This window comes from Esox lucius, chromosome 11 (genome assembly GCF_011004845.1).
Source record: "Esox lucius isolate fEsoLuc1 chromosome 11, fEsoLuc1.pri, whole genome shotgun sequence".
NCBI classification, from domain to species: Eukaryota; Metazoa; Chordata; class Actinopteri; order Esociformes; family Esocidae; genus Esox; species Esox lucius.
In genome coordinates this window covers 35,272,732-35,293,702 of record NC_047579.1, presented here as the reverse complement: position 1 = coordinate 35,293,702, position 20,971 = coordinate 35,272,732, and the positions used below count along the sequence as shown (strand labels likewise).

The 20,971-nt window shown below is 42.6% G+C and overlaps 1 protein-coding gene, 1 long non-coding RNA gene and 4 other non-coding genes across 12 annotated transcripts; 5 read left to right on the top strand and 1 right to left on the bottom strand.

Annotated features, from left to right (window-relative positions):
* The first annotated feature begins 1,359 nt into the window (after positions 1–1,359).
* Positions 1,360–3,818, top strand: LOC105013152. The gene is made up of 6 exons (XR_828222.2): positions 1,360–1,521; positions 2,368–2,402; positions 2,640–2,697; positions 3,046–3,072; positions 3,265–3,313; positions 3,553–3,818. It is a non-coding gene; the product is annotated as an uncharacterized LOC105013152 (long non-coding RNA).
* On the top strand, positions 2,171–2,242 carry LOC114840435. Its single transcript, XR_003782629.1, has one exon. It is a non-coding gene; the product is annotated as a small nucleolar RNA R38 (small nucleolar RNA).
* Positions 2,493–2,565, top strand: LOC114840436. Its single transcript, XR_003782630.1, has one exon. It is a non-coding gene; the product is annotated as a small nucleolar RNA SNORD49 (small nucleolar RNA).
* Positions 2,905–2,976, top strand: LOC114840434. The gene has a single exon (XR_003782628.1). It is a non-coding gene; the product is annotated as a small nucleolar RNA R38 (small nucleolar RNA).
* Positions 3,121–3,193, top strand: LOC114840437. The gene has a single exon (XR_003782631.2). It is a non-coding gene; the product is annotated as a small nucleolar RNA SNORD49 (small nucleolar RNA).
* On the bottom strand, positions 3,609–20,148 carry LOC105013153 (fas-binding factor 1 homolog). 7 transcript variants are annotated; one of them, XM_020051213.1, is made up of 30 exons: positions 19,920–20,148; positions 19,641–19,754; positions 19,333–19,357; positions 16,895–16,936; positions 16,707–16,785; positions 16,501–16,564; positions 16,366–16,416; positions 15,429–15,653; positions 15,253–15,298; positions 14,935–15,069; positions 14,485–14,626; positions 13,672–13,832; positions 13,492–13,585; positions 12,897–13,337; positions 12,705–12,767; positions 12,486–12,577; positions 11,614–11,663; positions 11,471–11,524; positions 11,183–11,311; positions 10,995–11,095; positions 9,451–9,657; positions 9,258–9,365; positions 8,424–8,778; positions 6,777–6,899; positions 6,414–6,599; positions 5,639–5,815; positions 5,418–5,555; positions 5,221–5,320; positions 3,949–4,085; positions 3,609–3,748 (listed from the first exon to the last, which is right to left on the bottom strand). In XM_020051213.1, the coding sequence occupies exons 2-30, from the start codon at positions 19,641–19,643 to the stop codon at positions 3,677–3,679; spliced, it is 3,600 nt and encodes a 1,199-aa protein (XP_019906772.1). In that variant the 5' UTR covers positions 19,644–19,754; positions 19,920–20,148; the 3' UTR covers positions 3,609–3,676. The 7 variants fall into 7 exon arrangements, with proteins under 7 accessions (XP_019906772.1, XP_019906774.1, XP_019906775.1 ...); XM_020051215.1 differs by lacking the exons at positions 19,333–19,357; positions 19,641–19,754; positions 19,920–20,148 and adding an exon at positions 18,021–18,039; XM_020051216.1 differs by lacking the exons at positions 19,333–19,357; positions 19,641–19,754; positions 19,920–20,148 and having other exon boundaries at positions 8,424–8,542; positions 8,639–8,778; positions 16,895–17,990.
* Positions 20,149–20,971: the final 823 nt, after the last annotated feature.

Genomic DNA, 20,971 nt, shown 5'->3' with positions numbered 1-20,971 from the left:
ATATCACCAAACACTGGACATCACCTCAGCCACACTCAGACTTCTCAGGAACACCAAGAGGACTGCCACACCACTGGTGGAAGACAGACCCTGGGAGGTGGTAACAGAGTCGCCTCCCATGCCCATTTTGGCAGTAAATGTTTTTGGAGAACATTAAGAATCCTATATCAATATACCCTGGCCTTCCAGTTTTGGAAAAACTAATGTATCAGATATTTTCGAACGGTATATCGGTTGTCCCGTTCACTTCCATTTGCCCGGAGAGAGGCTTTCTTTAATAAATTGAATGAACTCAAAACTGTATTAAATCCAAAGAATAACATCTCTACAGACCAGGAAAATGCTTGATCATTTGACAATAGGCTCCACGTTAAAAAAAATAGCAAAGCTTTCCGTTAAGGATAGACATTGCTCCGAAAGCACATCACAAGGCACGAGTGTCACAGGACTGGAACCCTTGCAGGTAAGCAAACACATGCAACCAAGCTATGGAGTGCAACAACACCCATGCCCTGTCTCCAAGTGTCGAAGGCCAGCCACACAAACATATAAGGGGACGTCACATGGAGCCAAAGCAGGCACGAATCACCGCAAAGATGTTCAAGGATAGGCCTCTGTCCGAGAGACATACCTGCTCCATGCTGAGACCCTTTATTCTCGCTCTCTGAACCGGGGCGGCCAACTGTTGTTTAGGGCAGTTGTTCCCAACTACGATCCTCAAGTACCCCCAACAGTACACATTTTCATTGGCTGGATGCATAAATCTCTCTCCCTGGCCTGGAGATACTGAAAAAAGGAGTCAAACCAGCACTAGGGCCTTGCTCAGAAACCAAAGAGGGGTGTTGAGCAGACGAACACTGCAAAAACACAGCTTCTTGGACCAGTGTGGAGCTACAAGGGACAGACTTTCCATCAATAACGCAACAGATGCCACCCGCCTGTGGGGAGACAGGTAAGGTGGGATCGACACCCCACTCATCTCCTCGGCCAGCCTATCAGTTTGAGGTGATTTGTTGTTTCTTCATAATCGCCTCAGACTCTCATGGTATTATTCCCTTAACTCTAAACCACCCAGGACTAGCTACTATTCCGGTCTTATTCAGTAAGGGAAAAGACGAGGATACATGTTGTGTTATTGTTGAAATTCATGATTCTACATAACGCCCCTTTAAATTACAAATAGTTATTACTAGGTGCATTCATTGACACAACCGTTGATCAAAAAAACTCCAAAACTTCCTCTTTAGAAAGCGTCTGCTCTGAGAAACCCCTCTCTCTTATTGGTCTAATTCTAGTCACATGAAAGCGTGACGTGATAAATATATAAATACCCACCATACGTCCGCTTTCAGTCTTTTTCTAGCTACGGTTTTAGAAGACGTGAATAGGTCTACTTTTTATTATTGATTTACTCGCGTAAGTACATTTTTTTAATGGTGATGTCTGTTCCAACTCATCGCATAATGCTTCGAAAACAGTCTACGAACTCAAAGGTCAAACAGCCACCATGACTTCAAATAAGTAAGTTATCGCTACGGCTGGCCACGTGTGTTTGTAGTTAATATAAGGCAGGCTATCCTAACTTCTAACCGAAAACGACGAGCTGGGATATCTAATTAAAAATGTATAATTTATGGTTCTGAACTCTGTCGAATCGATTATAATCGGTTTCTGAATATTGTCTGATGTAAGTCATTTAATAACCACTGTGCTTGTTGCACGATGTGGGAAAACGTGGTCTGCAATCACGTTTGCGTCATGCGAGCCCGCTTCTATGAATAAACATTTAGCTGCTTTGTTACTGTATAATTTAAAGGATATTATTTTGCTAGTTAAAATGACTATCAATTTAATCTCACTACACCTTCCTTTTAAAGCTCTTTGTAAGATCAAATATTTACAGATGTGAAGGCCCGAATTCTCGTGGCCTGGTTGCAATCGCTTTAGAAGGTGAAACTATCACATTTAGTCTGGTTTTCAGTTAACTGGGCAGTTTTATCAGTTTGATCACCGAGGATATATAGCCATTTTAAAGTATTTAATTTTGTTCATTGGAATGTATCCGCTAGCTAAATTGGTATTCCCACTCTGTTGAGGTAATGTAATTGTGGGGGCCATTTCAGGTTCTCATTGGCAATATCCATACAAACTGGGTAAATGAAGTACTGTAACAAGCCTGTGATGAAACAAGTTATCCCTGTCTGAATTGCAGTGTTGATTTATCAAAACCCCTGAGGCTTTATTAATTCACTAAACTGTTGTGTAGTTGCAGTTTTTTATTATATATATTTTTTTTAAATAAATGTAGCTGTGTTACTCGAACGAGTATCTGAGTAATGGACTAATATTGAACATTTATTCTTCTAGTGCTGTGGCCTCAGATGGTGAAGGACAGTTGCTTTGTAAGTAACAGAGTCATTTCATAGACCAAGTAGACTGGAGTGTTTAATCTTTTATTGTATGTTTTACTGTATTACCATGTTGACTGGGGTTTCAGTGATGAAATAGCTGCATAGGAAGTGCCGTCTGATGCGATAACTGACGCTGGCTAAAGCTGCTCTGAGAAATACATTACCATTCTGAGCTGTGCATTTGCTGCTATTGCATTGAACCAAATTAATATGGCAATTTCCCTACAGGTAAGCCAACCAGAATGTGAATCCAGGAGGTACACCAACATCACCCCAATGAGATCCGGTAACCATTTAATATAATAAGTTAGTAGGTTTGCTGATTATTAATGGTCTGAGATGCAGAGGGTATATGCTTGTTCTGAGTAACCCCCCAACTGAACATTTTTGTTGTAGCTCTTGTAAAATGGTGTAAAATTCAACAAGGGACTGAGTTCAAATGCATGAGTACCGTTGGGGGTAGTCAAGGAGTTGGGAATCATTAGAAAAACGAACAAGTCTGTGATGAAACAAGTTATCCCTGTCTGAACAGCAGTGTTGACTTATTGAAACCCCTGAGACTTGATGTGAGCTTCTGACTGCAGGATATTGGCCATAATGAACATTCATTAATATTGGTTCTCCTTTTTGATAGTGGCTGATGGACAAGGGACATTCATTGGTAAGTGCTTCCCTATGAACTCGGGCTATTGTCAATTATGCTTGTCATTTCAGTGATGAAATAGCTGCATAGGAAGTGCCGTCTGAAGGCGAATCTGACGCTGGCTAAAGCTGCTCTGAGAAATAAACAGCCCTGAATGTTATGTTTTCAGTAGTAGTGTTGAAACTGATTAACATGAGACCTTCTTTACAGTTCTTGCAACCTGGATGTGAAACGCAGATCTTCAATGGAATAAGATCAGGTAACGAGCTTGGACAAATTTAATTAAACATGCAGCTGATCACTAGCTGTTTAGAGGAATTAGTTATAATTCAATTGGGTGTGAAGAGGGTAAAATGCCTGTGATGAAACAAGTTATCCCTGTCTGAAAAGCAGTGTTGACTTAATGAAACCCCTGAGGCTTCATGTATGATGCCTGCCAGCTTGTTTTAAGGTTTAGTCAGTGTTTGGAAATGCTTTTTTTAATGTTTTATTTAAAAGGTAGTGGTGATGCAGTATCAAGGACAAGACTCAAGAAATGGACATGAATCACTGACCAGTGAAATGCAGACATCTTTAATGGCACATTAATGTATTAAATATCACAATTGTAAAAGCCCTGCAGTCAATCTGTATTGTAAGGCGCTTTCTTCAGTGTGTCCAAGAAGAACTGCTCATCCTGCAGAAAGTCACGATCCTAAGGACAGAAGTGCATGTGACATACAGCGGTGTATAATTTTGCAGACATAATAAAATTCTGAAAACAAGTCGTTGGTCCATGTTTTCTAGCATATCGCAACATCTGAATGTGTGAAATCTTCCCTTAAAGTTGATATTTACTATGTTCTGTGGACACCCTCTCAGTTTGCTCACATTAAGTCTGAACACGATGGTTACCTTTTCTGCAGTGTGCTTGAGCAGGGCCAGTCTCGCCTGGAGCTCTGTATATCCAGGACTGTTGCTGGGGGATGTGGGCTGGGGTAATGTCATTGTGGAAGCCATTTCAGGTCCTGTTAACACTGGGCTGACATCTGCTACAATAAAACGGTGTTTTAAATGTACGGTGCAAGTATTTGGGCAGTGACTTTTTTATTCTGTACTCCAGCACATTTCATGTCGGAATAAGAGCTTAAAGTGCAGACTGTCATTACATTTTGGCTATTTACATCCATGAACCATGTAGGATTTAAACCCACATTTTTAGGGGCCAAAAGTAATTGAACAAATTTCCATAACTAAGTTCCCATTGAGTATTTGGTTGCAAATCCTTAGCATTCAATGACTAACCCACATATCACCAGATGTATTCCATGGTTAATTTGTCTCCTCAGTCTGCAATATGCTTTTATTAGAACTCTACAGAATCATTTTGGTATATGCTCTGCACCATGCAGTTTTCAGCCAATGGTAGTGGCTGACCCATCCTCTATCTTCATTATGGTGAGCACTCTGGTCACTTGTAACTGCGGTGCTAACCAGTACTTTGAAAGGGATAGTTTGTCCAAAATTGATATTTTTCTCAAAGTCCACATACCAAGAGATATTCATTAGGGTTTGTTTTTTTAAACAATCCATTCTACTCTGTCCCAGTCTGTAATTGGCCATCATCCAAATTCATGAGTAAAAATGTACTGCTATCGCAAAACTGCATTGCAAGTGGAAAACTACTCAAACACTTAAAACTACATTCAGTAATATTTTCACAGTAGCATAGATTGTTTTTAACCGCACACTGACGAAACAGCCAGTGGAATTGGTTGAATTCAAAGTGGCACAAGCGAATTACTTCCTACTTCACTATTTCCTATAGCCACCATACTTCTGTTCTTTGGCAGTGATGTCATCGAGGTGAGTACAACCGTAGACCTCAACAAGGTAAATGAATAAAGGTTTCTTCGTTTAGCTGGCCCATTTGTCAGTGGACATCAGAAAAAATATTTGTAATTGTGGAAAAAGCTGTGGTAATAAAGGTACAAGGAACATGGGAGAGGAGCCTTGAATTAACCTCCAATTAAAGCTGACAGGGTCCTCTTTAAACCCATCATCCCTGTATCATTTTAAATCCAAAGTGCTGCAGTACACGGACAAAAACCTGTGTCACAGTTCAAATACTCACAGCCTGCACTGTTAACACGGTTCTGGGTATGGTAGTACTTAAGGTCTGCTTGCCTGTGAATATGGGCGTCATAGACTGAGGTACGGTGTTTACTGGAAGGTTGCGCCTCAGCCTGTCCACTTCTCTATGTTGATCCGTCATCTTTATTCTTTCCTGTAAACATGACCAGTGTTACGACGGGCTTCATGCTGGCCTGATAGCGGATGGGTAGATCTGTCCGCTGCAGAGTAGGGGTGTCAAACACACTGACCAGGTGGAGGTGCTGCTCCTGCTGCCTCAGTCTCTCCATCTGGGAATGGATGCTCCTAAGCCTGGCCTGGTGCTCAGTCTGTGCCTGCCTGGCCTCCTGCAGGGCCTCCTCCCCCTGCTCATATTTCTCAGACGCCAGCTGCAAACACAAGAGTAAGGGGCCTGTTCAAACATGGCTACATGTATTAGGTTGACAGCGAGGCACGGGGCCACAGGACTGACCTTGCTGAAGGCCTCGACCTCCTGGGCGCGTGTCTTTAGCCTCAGGGCTGTGCCCCTCAGCTTCTCCTTTTCCATGTCCAGCTCCTGTCTCTGTCTCTCCAGGGACTCCCTCTCCCGCACAACAGCTTCTTCTCGCTGCTTGAGCTCTCCAGCACGCAGCTTCAGGTCTGCCTGCTCCTGGGAATCAAAGACGACAGAGCCTTTTAGAACTCTCAGCAAATTTTAATTGCTTGATCAATAACAAGTGAGCCTGGTTAAACGCTGGGGCTTCATACAGCTTTTTTCATTGATCAAAATAGTAGATTTAGCCATGATGCTGGGGCTGAGATGATTCCAGTAACAAAATAAATCAACTTATCTGGCACTAAACTGATCCAGTTATTTTCCAATCAAATATTTGTCTAAATTTCAACTTGGCCACTAGAGGGAGATTGGTTAACAATCCAACTCCTCTGTAACATATGAAATGTTTACATGGATGTGTGCCAATATGTCTTCTCATGCCATTCCATCAACGAAGCTACTGACATCCCACGTAATTTGCTTAATACCACATTAAACATCCATGTAGATCTACGGAAATAATTATTAAAATAATATAAAGTTATAAAAGTGGATGACTCAGACAAAGAGAAATAAGTCATTTTCCAAATGCTACTAGTGCTTGTCCACGGTGCTGAGGTTCCCTCTTTTGACGAGATAATGAACCTGCCCCTTTGATTTTCAGGTGTAGAGCCAAAAAAACAAAACATCTCGTCCGGTAGTCTGTTGGTACCTGTGCCATGCTAACGATGGAGCTCTCTCTCTGGGCATCCCTCTCCAGCGCCCGGCTGGCCTCCCGCTCTGCCCGTTCCTGCCTCTGCTTCTCCTGGGCGTGGAACTGGGCCCACTCAGCCGCCAGCTTCCTCCGCTCCTCCGCACAGTGCTGCATGACCTGCTGCTGCTCTTCCAACAGGGCATTCTGAGAGAAAGGCAAAAAGACAGGTGGAGAGAGAAGCGGAGGAGGGAAAGAAAGATGAGTGTCAGAGAGAGAGATATGCACAGAGAGATACACAGAGAGAGATATACAGAGAGACAGATAGGGTTGCAGTTCCATGTTAAGGAGAGATCAGGCCGTGATCTCTCTGTGAAATGGTACCTTGGCCCTCTCCAGCTCCTCTCGCTCCATGTTGATGTGCTGAGTCAGAGAGCGTCTTTCCTCATCCAGGCCTCTCTGAGAAGAGTCAGCCTTAGCCTGCTCTGCAGTTACCCTCCAGCGCTCCTACAACACACAATGGTCATGGTCAACATTCTGCAGAAATAAAAGGTGAAGGCAACCGTTTATGCAATTGATTACTCAAATAAAAATGTTTTATGGTGGCTAGCCAGCTAATGGAAAGAATACCTAATTTAGTGTTGTAGGCTATTCATTTTTGTAATATGAACAGATTAAACTAGATAACGGACAAATGTTTGTAACTTTGTTTACATTATCAAAAGTAGGAAATACTGATCCATTAAGAGGCCAGCCTAACCGTAATTTGTAAGTTTTGATTATAGTGGATCAACAGTAATTTGATTCACTAAGATCAAAAGATGACAAATACCTTCCTGAGTAATGTCATTCTCATAAAAGGATATGGTCATTCTCACTAAAGCCAACTTGGAATGGTTGTTGTCAGGCTTTTTGTGCTGTTTGCAATAGCCTGGGTAAATGTTGGCTCAAAATGCCTCATGTGAAGTCACTGAAGGCATGTTTTCCTTTACAAACCATTGCAGGGCTCCAAACTGCGACCAAATATATTTATTTGCGAGTGAAATTTCTGCCAAGGTCGCCATTGGCGACAATACAAATGTACTCCCTTTGATTGTAAAATGTGCATCCTACGTGCATGTTTTATAACCAGTAGCCTATCGCTTCATTTGTTTTGTTAACGTCATTCATTTGTACATAGTCTGGCCCCCTTCCACTATGGCGAAAACTAAAAATGTTCTTGACCGACCGCCAAGCCTCATTAGCCGGTTGAAACCGGTTAACCGGTTTTCTGTCGGCTGCAAAGATTAGGTTGATGATAGCCTACTGACTTGCGATCTTTGCAGTAGGCTAGTGAACGCGCAATATATATTTTTTGGATAGTTCTGTTTAGAAACATCTTTCTGTAGATAGATATATTTCACATTTTTCAGGCCTGTGAGGCGAGTAGGCTACGGTTCGGTCCAGTTCATGCGCCGTAGCCTTATGTTTTGATTATTTATTCGTCTGCTATATTAATGTTTTGCATCTAGTTGAGATATTGCTTGTCATACCAATTTCGGCTGCTCAGTGTGAACGTGGTTTTCCAGCTCAAAACAGGATCAAATATAAAGTAAGCAATTCACTCCATGTGTCAACCTTGTAAGATTTGATCAGGATCAGCACTGAAGGCCCATCGCTTGAACAGTTTGATCCTGAACCATGTGTCAAACGCTGGCTTTCTGCAAAAAAGAAGAGGAGACGGCCAAACTACACTCAGTGGCCAAGTGATATGGACATAATCATGGTCAGTGGCAGTGACACTGGCTCAGATGCTGCGTAATAAAATGTAATTTGACTGTATTTAGTTCATAAGTCGGAAGAGGAGAGACATGCACACAACAAGGTGAATAAAAGTAAGTGCATTGTTATGTGGCTGTTAAAAAAATTATTTGGCGCCTGTTTTTTCCCCCTATAGGAGCCTTAATAGATTTTTTGGTTTGGAGCCCTGCATTGGTTACAAGTACCATGGTAAAACAGCACAAACAATGAAGGCATGTAGTAACTGCTGACCTTCTCTAGTTGCCTCTGCTGCTCAGCCAGCTGGGTCTCCATCTTGGCAATGACTTCTTTTAGTCTCGCTGTTTCTTCTGCCATGGCCCTCTGCTGCTGGCCCAGATGGCCCTGCATCACTGACAAAAGTAGAAAGTGAAAGTTGACTTTTGCATAACGTCCGATCATTCTGACAAATGGAAAATGAATAGAGCATTTTAGAAGTGATATAATGCCTCTGAGGTGCTCATCTCTTTGCCGTGCCCCCTGCTCCAGGCCCTGAGACGTATTCTCATGGGTGCTTTCCACCCGAGACGAAAGGTCCCCCAGCCTGTGAGAGACATGCTCCATTTGCTCAATGACCACCGCCAGGGATCTACAACACCAATAAACAGATGGGGAGAGGCTACAGGATTACACAGTGTAAATGTGCAGGATCAACTTACTGTTAGATACAACATTGGTTGGAGCTGGTTGATAACACATGATATATTATTATCCATTGATTGTGGATGATAAATAATAGGGCCTTATGGTACAACTCATGGTGTAACTCATGGAATGCCTGTTTCCTTCTGGCTTCGCAGCTTTGCAAGGCTTACATTTTTTATTCCTGTTTCACCTTGTAGAATCTACGCGCTGAAGAATTCATGCTGCTCAGGAGGTCAGTACAACCCAATATTAAAGGGTGTACCAGTAAATGGCTAATGAGAGCTATCCAGTTGATTTGATTTTCTAACTGTACCTGTCATTAAGTGTGGAATTTCTCATTTTATATTATTTAACAGACCGCATTGTACAGGAGCCGAAACTTCTTCGACAATCACCAGCTATAAAACAAGCATTGTGTGTGACCTGGTTTGAGATGTGGCACTGGTCACAGCATCAATCTCCTCATCTTTTAATCTCTTCAGCCTCTGGATCTGATCCTCATGGTCCCTCTTCATCTCCAAAATAGACTTACTAAAAGAAACAGCGACAAGGAAACATATTTGAACCACAGAGAATATATAGCAATGGCCACAATCTGATATTTGGTTTCCCCTACTGCTGTAGGTCCCGGAGTCTCTCCACTTCTCGATCGCGGTCCTGCTGGGTTTGGGCCAGTCTGCGTTGGTGCTGTGCCTGCAGCTCCATCCGCTCCTGTTCCGATATACGCGTGACCGTGGCCAAACGCTCAGCAAGGTCCTCGCACTCCTGTCGCGCCCGTGCCTCTCGCTGTGCCACGGAGTCCTCCAGCAGCTTCACACGAGCCCTGGGGTATGCATGACACCACACACACCGTTCTTAGAATTAGAAAAAATGTAATCCCTACACAGTGTGGACATTTGTCTTTGGCTTCACAGCCACACACAATGGACAGAAACAAACAGACAAGACTCCTCTAAGTGAATATAACAGACATTACACTCCTCCTGGTGAGCAGCACCACTAAGCACAAACCAGATGGGATGGAGTAATACTGCAGAATGGTTTGTTAGCAATGCTGCTTGTGTGTGCCTTGAATTCGAAATAAATTATGGACAGTGTCACCAGCAACGCACCCTCACACCATCACACCTCCTCCATTCTTCATGGTGGGAACCACACATGCAGAGGTCATTTGTTCACCCACTCAGCGTCTCACAAAGACATGGCGGTTAGAAACAGAAATCTCAAATTTGGACTCAGCAGACAAAAGGACAGATTTCCACGGATCTAGTGTTTATTTCTTGTGTCTTGGCCCCCAAGCAAGTCTCTTCTTCTTTTTGGAGTCCTTCAGTAATGGTTTCTTTGCAGCAATTCGACCATAAAGGCCTGATTCACTCTGAAGAGTTGATGTTGATATATGTCGGTTATTTGAACTCTGCAAGTGCTTGGTGGTTTTTGCGACTGCAAAAACAAAGTTCTTGAAATGTTCCGTATTGTCTCACATTCATATCTGAAAGCAATAATAGACTTTTATTTGTCTTTGCTTATTCAAGCTGTTGTTGCTATAATATGTACTACTACAGTACCAACCTTACCTTGTGACAACGCAACTGATTGTCTCAAACGCCTTAAGAAGGAATTCCACAAATTAGCTTTTAAAAAGGCCCATCTGCTAATTGAAATAGATCCCAGGTGACTGCCTTATGAAGCTGGTTGAGAGAATGGAAAGTGTGCACAAAGCTGTCATCAAGGCAAAGGGTGGCTACTCTATAGAATCTACAACATGAAATGTATTTTGATTAGTTTAACACTTTTTTGGTTACTGCATGTATGTGTTATTTCATAGTTTTGAAGTCTTCTCCAATATGCTAGAATGTGGAATATACTAAAAATAAAAAGCCTTGATTGAGAAAGTGTGTCCAAATGTTTGACTGGTACTGTATGTTTTCAGAGACTTAAAAGCAGAGATAATTTTACAAATAAAACTCTAGCATAAGCCTTAGGTTGCCAAAGATGTTTAACTGGGGTATTACACAGTGTTAAGGTTGCATCATCTATGCCACTAGGACTTTTGTATGCGAAATTAAGGGGGTCTAAACAGTTGGCCACAGACATTTGAAGGTGATTTGTTCAAACCCTTTCCATGCATTCGGTACTTGTCGGCAGAACTTCCAGTGATACCTGTGCGTATTCTCCATGAGCTCAATGTCCTGTTTGTGTCTCTGCTGAACACTCTCCAGCAGCCTCCTGGTCTGGTCCAGCTCCAGCTGTAGGGACCTCACCTGGACAGGAAGATTCAGTGGTCAGAGATAGAGGTTGTCTATGGAGGTAGCAAACAGAGAAAAAGCACTGAGGGAGTAGATGAATACCTGTCCCTCCAGTTTGATGATTTGGGCCTGTAAAGCTAGATCTCCACTCTGTTTCTCAGTCTCCCTGTTCTGTTTCTGCAGCCCAGCTATATCCACAGCTCCCCCTAGCCCCAGCAATTGGGACTGCAACTACAGACAGGGATAGATAAAGTATCAAAGGCAAGTTGTCAATCACAGCACATTTGATAAAACCTGAGGGATCTGTGCGGAGGTATTGCTGTTCACATATAATACAAAATTACATCCAACGTGTTTCCATCAAATTCATAAATAACTGATTTGTTTAACCTGCTGCTGTTGTTGTAGTAGGAGTTGTTGCAAACTGTCTGCTGAAAGAGCAACCTATTTAACAGAGAGGAATAATTAAATCAAACAGGTGACTTAATACAGATATTTGGGCATATCAAATAAATAGAAATGTCTATAAACACCTGTGGTTGGACAGCAGGTGAAGTGTTCTGCATTTCGCTGTGCCGTGGTACTGGGAAACCAAAAACAGAATCTGTCAATTGGCACAATCTTTCCATAGTCAATAAAAGTGACTGATAAGAAGCTGTATGCATATCAATCTGGAATGCATTACAATTCGACAGCTGTTCAGAAACAAATGCATTCTCCGAAAGCTACCCTTGTTTCCCCTCAGCAGCCCACTGTGATGTTTGGGCCATAGGGGTTGGCATGGGCTGCTAAAGCTGGGCATGAACATTAGGGCGCAACTCTACTTGACTGACGCTGTGTGACAGTGCAGGGCTGGTGCGTGCGGGTAGGGGGAAGCGAAGGCCAGAGGGCCCTGATCAGGAGAGAAGCCTAGTCTAGCAGACATAGCTGTGGGTGGGAGCATGTTGGGTGACTACTGCGGGCGATGGTGGTGGAGCGGACTGGACTGGTAGACCGGTACCTGTGGGGTAAGGAAACCTGACGCATGTGTTTGGAAGGACGGTGGGCTGTGGATGTGAGGCACACGAAGTAAAGGCCTTAGGCGTTGGTGAGTCAATTCTGTTAATGCGTGAGTTTCTTCATCAGAGGAATGATCTAGAAAGGGCAGGGCACCACTCGGTAGCCTTACTGGCTCACTAGCGAATTGTTTGTTTCCAGAGTCTGTTCAGGAGGGTCAGGTGGGATGGGGTGGACATCCTAGTAGGCTCTGGGTCAGCATAATGGCTAGAAAGCGACTATGTTATTAAAGGGGTCTCCCACTGAGGTAAAGGCTGGATGGCACATTGAGGAAAAAAGTCATGTTTGAATGGTTAGATGTTTGAAGGGTTAGCTAGGTAACTCATAAATGGGAGTTAGTGTAACATACCGGGCCTGGACGGGTCCTCCTTCCTCCCTGGTGTAGAATGAGCAGTAGGGCTGGCAGGTCTGTGGGAGGCCTCCCTGGGAGGAGAAGAATCTCTGACAACGAGAAGGAACATAATCCTGACGTCAAATCTCCAAAAGCACCAGAACTCAAGTGGATCAATTTGCCAATACCGGAGAGGTAGAAATGACCCATCAAAACACAGATGAAGGACGATTCTACCCTGGGTCCTTGTTGGGGCTGGATGTGTCTTTTCTCCCTGAAGCTGGTGAAGAACCGCGTTTACTGAGGAAGGAACAGACAATCAATGCCAACTTACTGACATGCAAGCAGTCTCTTTTAATTCAGGTGTTCCTCACAGAGCCATGGTGGTACGCCTTGTACTGTGTGTTTCCACTCTGGCTTTAGCCTAACCTGAGAAACGAGTCCAAGTTCACCTCCTCTCCAAGGCCCAGAATGTCTTCCTGGGTTGTCCTCTTTTCCTCTGACCGTTTGGATGATTGAGTCTTTTTCCTGCTCAAGGCCCCTGATAGCCAATCACCTTCTTCCTTATGGCTGGCAGAGTCTTCGGCACTGGATCCTGTTGGCTTAGAGGGTTTGGCGGTGGATGTCTCCGTCGGCAGCGTTGTCGCGGGTGTGACGTGGATGCCGGACAAGGAAGGCTTGTTTCCAGCTGACGGCGGGGAAGTGATCTTCAGTAATTCTGGTGCGGGCGAGGGCTCTTCCTCTTCGTCCTCCTCTTCCTCATCATCCTGGGAGAGCCCAAGCCAGTCCGCAGCAGGCCGGGAGCGGACAGGCGTGATGGGTTTGGATTTGTTTTCCGGAGAAGTGGCACTGATGTCCTCAGTGGAGAACCTGAAAACAAGTGGCCAACCTTAGTGAGCATTCCCTTCGTCCTCCACTCTGGTCCAGTAGGGAACTAAGACAGCTGCCAGTCACTTAAATGACATCCAAATAAGACTGACCAAATGAGTCTATATGGAGGGCTTCAGCTACAGCTCGGACTTACCTGACCGACTGCCTGCGGGACTGACGCCCTTCTGCTGTACTGACCAGTGTGGGCTGATAGGAACCAAACGTCAGGTTGTCTGCTACCAAGGGGTCTGACAAAGGGGAAACATCAACTGGTTCAGTTCATTCAAGGACACCAGATCAGGCATGCAGTACTGCTACGTCGGGTGTTGAATACCTTTAGTCGCAGGGATCTTCTCCTGGTGTGGTTGCTGCTGGTTCTCCTGTTGTGGAGGCTCCTTCCTCTCCACCATAGGAGGCCGCTCCAGGGGGCGAGGGGACGTCCCACGCCCTAGGATCTCATCTAGCCTGGTGCGTGCTCTCTGAGGGGGCTCACTGCTGCCAGGGGGGGTCAGGGTAGAGGAACAGGGAGGGCGTTATTGGGTTGTTAGTTTATGATGGTCCGTAGTAGCGGGTGGCCAATAACTCATTACATTAGTGGCTAATGTCGATACTGATACCAAGGCATCATTTCTGTGCCTGTTTACCCTGGCTTGAAATACGTTTAAATGTTGCTTCTGCTGACGCTTCCAATTTTAACAAATGCTAATTAAACCATATAAAAGATAGCCTTCTATATCTTTCAATGACTAAAAACTACCACAAAATTAAGAACAATTCATTTTAAAAAAAGCACACAATTATATGCTAAAATAAATATTCTGTAATAAATTCTGTCATTGAAAATTATACAATGTCTGGATAATAATGGAGTAAATATTACACTATCAACAAAACTGTAACAGAGAATAAATAACAATAGGTCACATGACTCAAGGAAAAAGAGTATACTAGAGCAAACTGGACCCCTATTCAGATGAATCCATAATCAGTCAAAATGTATGAAGCCATTGGCCGAGATTATCTCACATCTATTTTGCCTATAAATTGCCCAATACCAATTGCTGGCTGATATATCATTGCATCTGAGTCCATATGTTTTAGAATGATCTTGGTGGGAACTTGATATTGACTAATGCTGAAACCCTACCTCTCTTTTTTTGGTGTGAGAACAATCTCCTTTTTAGGGCTCTGTTTGGGACTCTCCCCAAACCCCAACGCATCCATCAGGTCATCCTCATCATCATCAAACATAAGTTCGTCTCGCTTCTTTGAAACTGGAGCTGGTGAGGCTACAAGAGTAATACATGGATAATTTCAAAGTCAAAGAGTGATGCATCTGAATGAAAATGAAGAAAAAAAACTGCTTTTAACATTTCCCACTGAACCTTTTACAAACACAGATGTATTTGAAGAACAGTACAGATTTGGTAACAGAATGACTGCAAAAATGTTGTTACTAAAACTTTACTTATGTACTGTTGTCCAGGAAATGTATTTTTGTCAAATTGGTTGTTTTTACTAGATAACTCTATGCCCATGTAAAACATTTTTTTTGGGTGGGTACAATGAATAGACACACAAAGAAAACTTCACCAACCTGTTCCTTTTTTCTTTATGATGGGGGACCCTTGGGCAGACTGCCCAGATACCTCTGGATTAGGCTTTGTGGGGATCTTTGAGGTACTTTCTATGGGTAGATCGTCAAACAGATCTGCCAGAGGGTCATCAAGGTCTGTAGAGAACAACAGACCTACATACCAGAACTGGGAACACTGTTCTCATACTGACATGTTCAACAACGCACCTACATAAATAGTCACCGATTTTCACTGCAGTCTAATTTATTCTCAGTTGACCTGATAATTCTTTGGAGTAAACAAAGGTCCAAATGAAACTTCCATCTTAGCTTTGGTACCTTTTGCGTCAGTTGTTGGGGCAAAAACATCATCATCATCATCATCTGAAGCAATGTTGCACCAGGAAGAAATAATGGTAAATTATGTTTAGATAATATTAAAATATATTTGGTGGCCCAGGTAACCAATGGTGTAGGCAGTCTAGCCACAGAGACTTATACAGGAATGTCAGCTCACCATTAAAACTGAACTTCTTGTAGCTGCGAGCTGTAGATGCAGGAGCAGAACTGGGCTTCTTCTCAATGCTTGGCTCATCTAAGATTCCTCTTCCTTTCTGCATTTCCCCTAATTTAGGAGGCTCTTTCAAAGGTCCTCCATTGCTGGAGGCTTTACTCTGAGCTGAGGTGGGGATGTTTTTCTTCTTAGATTCAAAGAGATCAGCATCCATATCATCTATGTCCTACAAAAGGATAAAACAGACAGTAAGGATTATGAGAAATGTTCCTTCAAAACATTTTTGTCCATGTTGATCTTTTGTCAAGAAACCTGTAAGTTACGCAAATTCTGTGTGACTTGCAGTGCGCCTTTAAAATCAACTCTGAATTTACAGTTTACAATAAGCTAGTTTGGCCATTGAGCATAATGTAGGCCTATAAGGGTGCTTTCCCAAAACAATAATGGAGAAAATCCCATAGCATGTTCACATATAAATAGGTTTTGATTATTCTGAAACAGCCTCCATTAGCCTTTATTTCATCTTCAATGCAGGTCTACATTCCATGAGAATTCTAAAAAGTTCCTGCATTAGGGCTTTGCATTAATTAAGGATGTTATATTTTGTCTGTAACAGCATGAGCCAAAAACAGTAGGTGATCTAAAGAGAATTGTCACACAACACTGGCCTTTTAATCTTGTGGGCTCCTATCTATAGAATAACACTCTAAAGCGCCTCAATCTTTTAGAGTAAATTATGCTATGTGGATTAAATCAGAGAAAAACTTGGATTGATTCTAATTGGGCACGCCCAGTGAAGTTAAATTGTGTGTTTTTGTGTGAGCTGGTATTTCTCCCATGGAACAGTCCTGAGGGATGCGCAAGGACACATCGGCTGTAAATGTTCAAACAAAGCCTTGAGTAGTGCTCCCAGGGGATTTCCCATCAGCCACCAGTACCTTCATGCCAGCCAGTAAGGCACTGGGATCAGCCTCAGAAACATCAGACCCCTGGAATTGAAGTGATGATATAATTAAAGCAAAGCATAGTGAATTACCCCCACGCCTTCCTTAACACACGACCTGCCAACTCACCTCATTATCATTTTCAACATCTTCAGCCAGTTTGCTGAAGAAGTCACTGTCTTCAAACAATGAGCTAGAGAAATAAACGCAAGCTTAGCAAGAAAACTAAAACCCACAGTCAGCATCTTCTGTCTCAATGGTAAAAACATTAAGTTGAAGAAGGAGTTGAGGCTACTGTTCGGGCAATGTGTCTTTCTAAGTCAGATTTGACTTACAGTTGTCCACTGCGTGATGGTAGGGGAGCTCCTGGTCTCCCCGCTTTAAGTGCTGAAGCTTTGGCCTTCACTGGGAAATCTGTACGAAAAAAACAGGACAACCTGAACATCCCAACTGCGTGTACCTATATAATGCTAATGATCTGTCAATTTGAATAGACATCTGTCACAGGGATGTAGGAACATACCATCATCTCCCAACAGGTCTCCCAACATATCATCAATTGAACCTGTAGTGGAAAAACTGTATTTAGAATACATCTGTAAACTTGCCTCCATTAAAGTTGTTGGGTTAGAAGTTTCTTTGTTTTTTTTCTACAGTCAGCATCACATCCATATTTGTTTTGGTCCAATTGCTTATTAAAGGACTTAGACATAAATAAGGGGAATATTCTGGAAAATGTAATGCAATTCAGGGAGGAAAACCACTTTAATATAATTTACACTTCACAGCAGGGATATCAATAGGGATATCAATGTGTAGAATCTACCTGAAGTATATTCCCATTCATATTTTATACGTTTTTGAGTTCACCTGACTGAGGTGACACACAAATTCCTATAGTCATCCATCACTAGGGGAAAGACCAGAGAATACAGTAATGATGTGCGACAAAAGGTTGTTGAGCTGCACAAATCAGCAAATGGCTACAAAAAGAATTGCTCAATAGTTGAAAATTGCCAATTTCCAGCATCAAGGCCATAATGAAGAAGTCTAAAGCAACTGGAGATGTAAACAATCAGCCTGTAAGAGGACGTGCGTCTACATTGACCCCACCCACAGTGAGGACGGGGGTTTGAGTGGCCAAAGAATCTAAAAGGGTCACAGCTGGAGGACTGCAGACGTTGGTTGGGTCTTGGGGTAAGAAATTCTCCAAAAATACCATCAGACACCACCTACAAAAGCACACATTTTTCGTGAGGGTTGCCATAAAAAATCCTTTACTGGCATCAAACAACAAGCTCAAGCGCCTACATTTTGCCAAACAATTACTGGAACTTTCAATAGGACAGGGTACTATGATCAGATGACTCCAATATAGAGTTTTTTGGAAACAGAGTGTTGGGTTTAGCGTAGACAGAGAGATAGCCACACAGAAAATAACCTTTAGAAAAGATCAATGGGAAAAAGATAAAGACAGTTATAGGCACCACTCCAGAATCTAACTTAAAAATGCCAGAGTGCAGTCTTGGGTAGTTTAATCCATTTTGCCTCATGTCCTCATGAGGACAACATGGCTAAAGGCATTTAAATGCAAGACAAGACAGTCACAAAGCACATAAATAATGTAAATATAATTTATATATACATACCCTGATGAGCCAAAACATTATGACCACCTGCTTAATAAGCTGTTGGATACCCCTGAAGGTGTCCTGTGGTATCTGGCACCAAGACACTAGCAGTTAATCCTTCAAGTCCTGTAAATTGTGAGGTGGAGCCTCATGACCTGTTGGTCCAACACATCCCACAAATGCTCAATCGGATTCAGATCTGGGGAATTTGGAGGCCAGAGCAACACCCTGAACTCTTCATCATGTTCCCCAAACCATTCCCCAACAATGTGGCAGGGTGCATTATCCTGCTGAAAAAGGCCACTGCCATCAGGGAATACCATTGCCATGAAGGGGTGTATCTGGCCTGCAACGACATTCCCAGAGTGCATCCTGGTGAAATCACTTCCCCAGGTAAACGGCACACACGTACACGGTCATCCACCTGAAAACCGGTCTGTCTGTCCCGTCGGTCACTATGCAGACTCATATGCAGCAGGGTGCGATGCACTGTGTTGTGTGACATTCCTCCCGTAACCATCATTTACATTTTCTCTGACTTGTACCACAGTAGACTTTGTCGGTTCGGCCCAGACAGGACAGCCTTCGTTGCCCTCGCACATCGATGGGCCTTGGGCGCCCAACATCCTGTCGCCGGTTTGGGGTTTGTCCCTCCTCAGACCAGTCGGTAGGTACTCACCACTGCTGACCGGGAGCACCCCAAAAGCCTTGCCCTTTCAGTGATGCTCTGACCCAGTTGTCTGGCCATAACAACTGGGCCCATGTCAAAGTTGTTCAGGTCTTTACTACTGCCTGCATCCAACACATTGATAACTGACTGTTTTTTTACAGTCTCATCTGCCCAACATGACAATGACCCAAAGCACACAGCAACATTTCCTTGCATGGCCTAGTCAGAGCCTGGACTTAAACCCCATTGAAAATCTGTGGAATAACTTGAAGACAGCAGTCCACAAACGGTCACCATCAAATTTAACTGAACTTGAGCAGTTCTGCAAAGAAGAGTGGTCAAATATTGCAACGTCTAGATGTGCAAAAGGCTGTAATTAAAGGCTGTAATTAAAGCAAAAGGTAGTTCAAGGTGGACATGTTGGTGTTATATCTTTCAGTTGCACTGAGTAAATACAGCTGAATGAAACAAAAACAGTTCATTTCAGGCTGCAAAGCAACAAAATGTAATTATTCTAAAGTGGGGTGATTATTTTCTATACCCACGGTATGGGTAGAGTGAGTGTAAATCCTAAAATGGATGGTTCACTATCTCCCTAATACTTCTGTGTGCTGTTGTTTATTTAAATTGGTATATATCAACAACATCAGAGGTACTTACTCTTCTGTCCCCTCTTCTGTTTTGCCTGTGTTGATTAAGAACACAAATAGGTTAGGGTTTGAAAACAATGTACTAGAGTCAATGGGGATAAGTGGCACTTGAACAGGTGTACACCTTAGTCAGAAGCGATCTTGTTAAGTACTCTTTCCTCTTTGTTGGCTGTTATCAATCTAAATTAAGCAATTCAATCTCTTATGTGAGTCCACTGGGTTTATTTTGCAGAATAATAATCACCAAGGATGAACATGGGCACTTTACGCATATCACGTTAAACTGTTTTAGATATAACTATAGCCTACGAGACTTACCATGTTGCTCTAACTGCAGCAGGCTAAATCTGATCAAATGCAGAACTGCAGCTATGGCAGCTGAGGCGTCTCCGTGACCATTGGTTACAGTACCACCAACGAGAAGGGAATCCTCTGCAGAATTAATTTGTCCATACAACTTAATTTGGGAGCTAGCTATTCTTTCATACACGTCAGACATCCTATATGACCACTAGCTAGTTTAAGCGTTGACAAACAACGGACAACTAATGCTGATTTTCTGCTCAGTTATACTGCAGGCACTAGTACAGTAGCTACCGTGTTAAGAACCAAGTTTCTCGTCTGGGCAGAGAAGCATGCCATCCACAGTAGACTTGACTTAGAAGAAAAATATTAAATGCAATCTTACACGACCTTGTTGAATGAGTAACAGCGAATTTACACAAAAGCAGTAAACCTAAGCATCCTTCCATTTAAGTAAACAAAATACCTATCCATATACATTTTAATGGGTGCGAATCTGCAGGTTCCAGCAATGTTATTGCCTTTAAACGTATACTTCCTGTTCACCAATGAATTGTGGGTAGCATAAATTCGTGAACATTCTGTTTGATCACCAACAGGTGGCGTTTCAGATTCGAAAAACGTGAAAATACCAGAGTATTTTCACAATACCCAAATAAAAAACGTGTATAATCTTATTTTGTGGTTTACCCTGTCCTGCTTTATAATTTCAATAGATTTTAACGATTGTTGTTTAACATACCACAACTTCAGTCCTAGAATCATAGCTATAAATCAGTTGTAATATCTGAGTAGAATGCCTAAAAATATTTTTATAAGTGATGACTGTTTTGCCTTTGTGCCTGGATTTCTTATACTGTGGTGGCAATTCAACGAGTATAACTCTTTCTAATGCAGGTAAGACAGAGGTCAAAGTGTTCTTAAACACAAATAACAGTTTATTATATAATATCTGCAAATAGAGACAGAAAGACAATAACACAAGATCAGTGAGAGTCTGTCTGAAGAACAGTTCAGAAAACCAATTTGGTGTATTCCTCTCATCAGTTTTGCCCTCCAACCAAGTTTTCACCCAAATGCACGTTGCCCATCTGCGTTTTCAAATTCCTCTAGACTTCAATTTTCCACCCATGTCTTGCCCTCCTCCTATTTACTTCACCATTAACATATCTTGCATTCTTACTTGGCAGAATACAGATTCAGTACCTTTCTAATCAGCCCAATACAAAACCAGTAATTCTCTACTCTTCTATACGTCTGTAGTAGTTGCTAATTCATCAATTCAACAAATGTATATAACAACACATTTGCAAAACGTTATAAAAAAAAATCATAAATGAATGCAC

Bases quoted from the DNA above. Each gene is read 5' to 3' on its own strand.
- LOC105013153 (XM_020051210.1), bottom strand. From the start codon at position 16,985: ATGGAGGCAAGTTTACAGATGTATTCTAAATACAGTTTTTCCACTACA. The intron at 16,565-16,706 runs GTAAGTCAAATC...TTATTTCTCTAG, and splicing joins CCATCACGCAGTGGACAACT to CTCATTGTTTGAAGACAGTG. The intron at 5,556-5,638 runs GTCAGTCCTGTG...TTGTGTTTGCAG, and splicing joins AGGTCGAGGCCTTCAGCAAG to CTGGCGTCTGAGAAATATGA.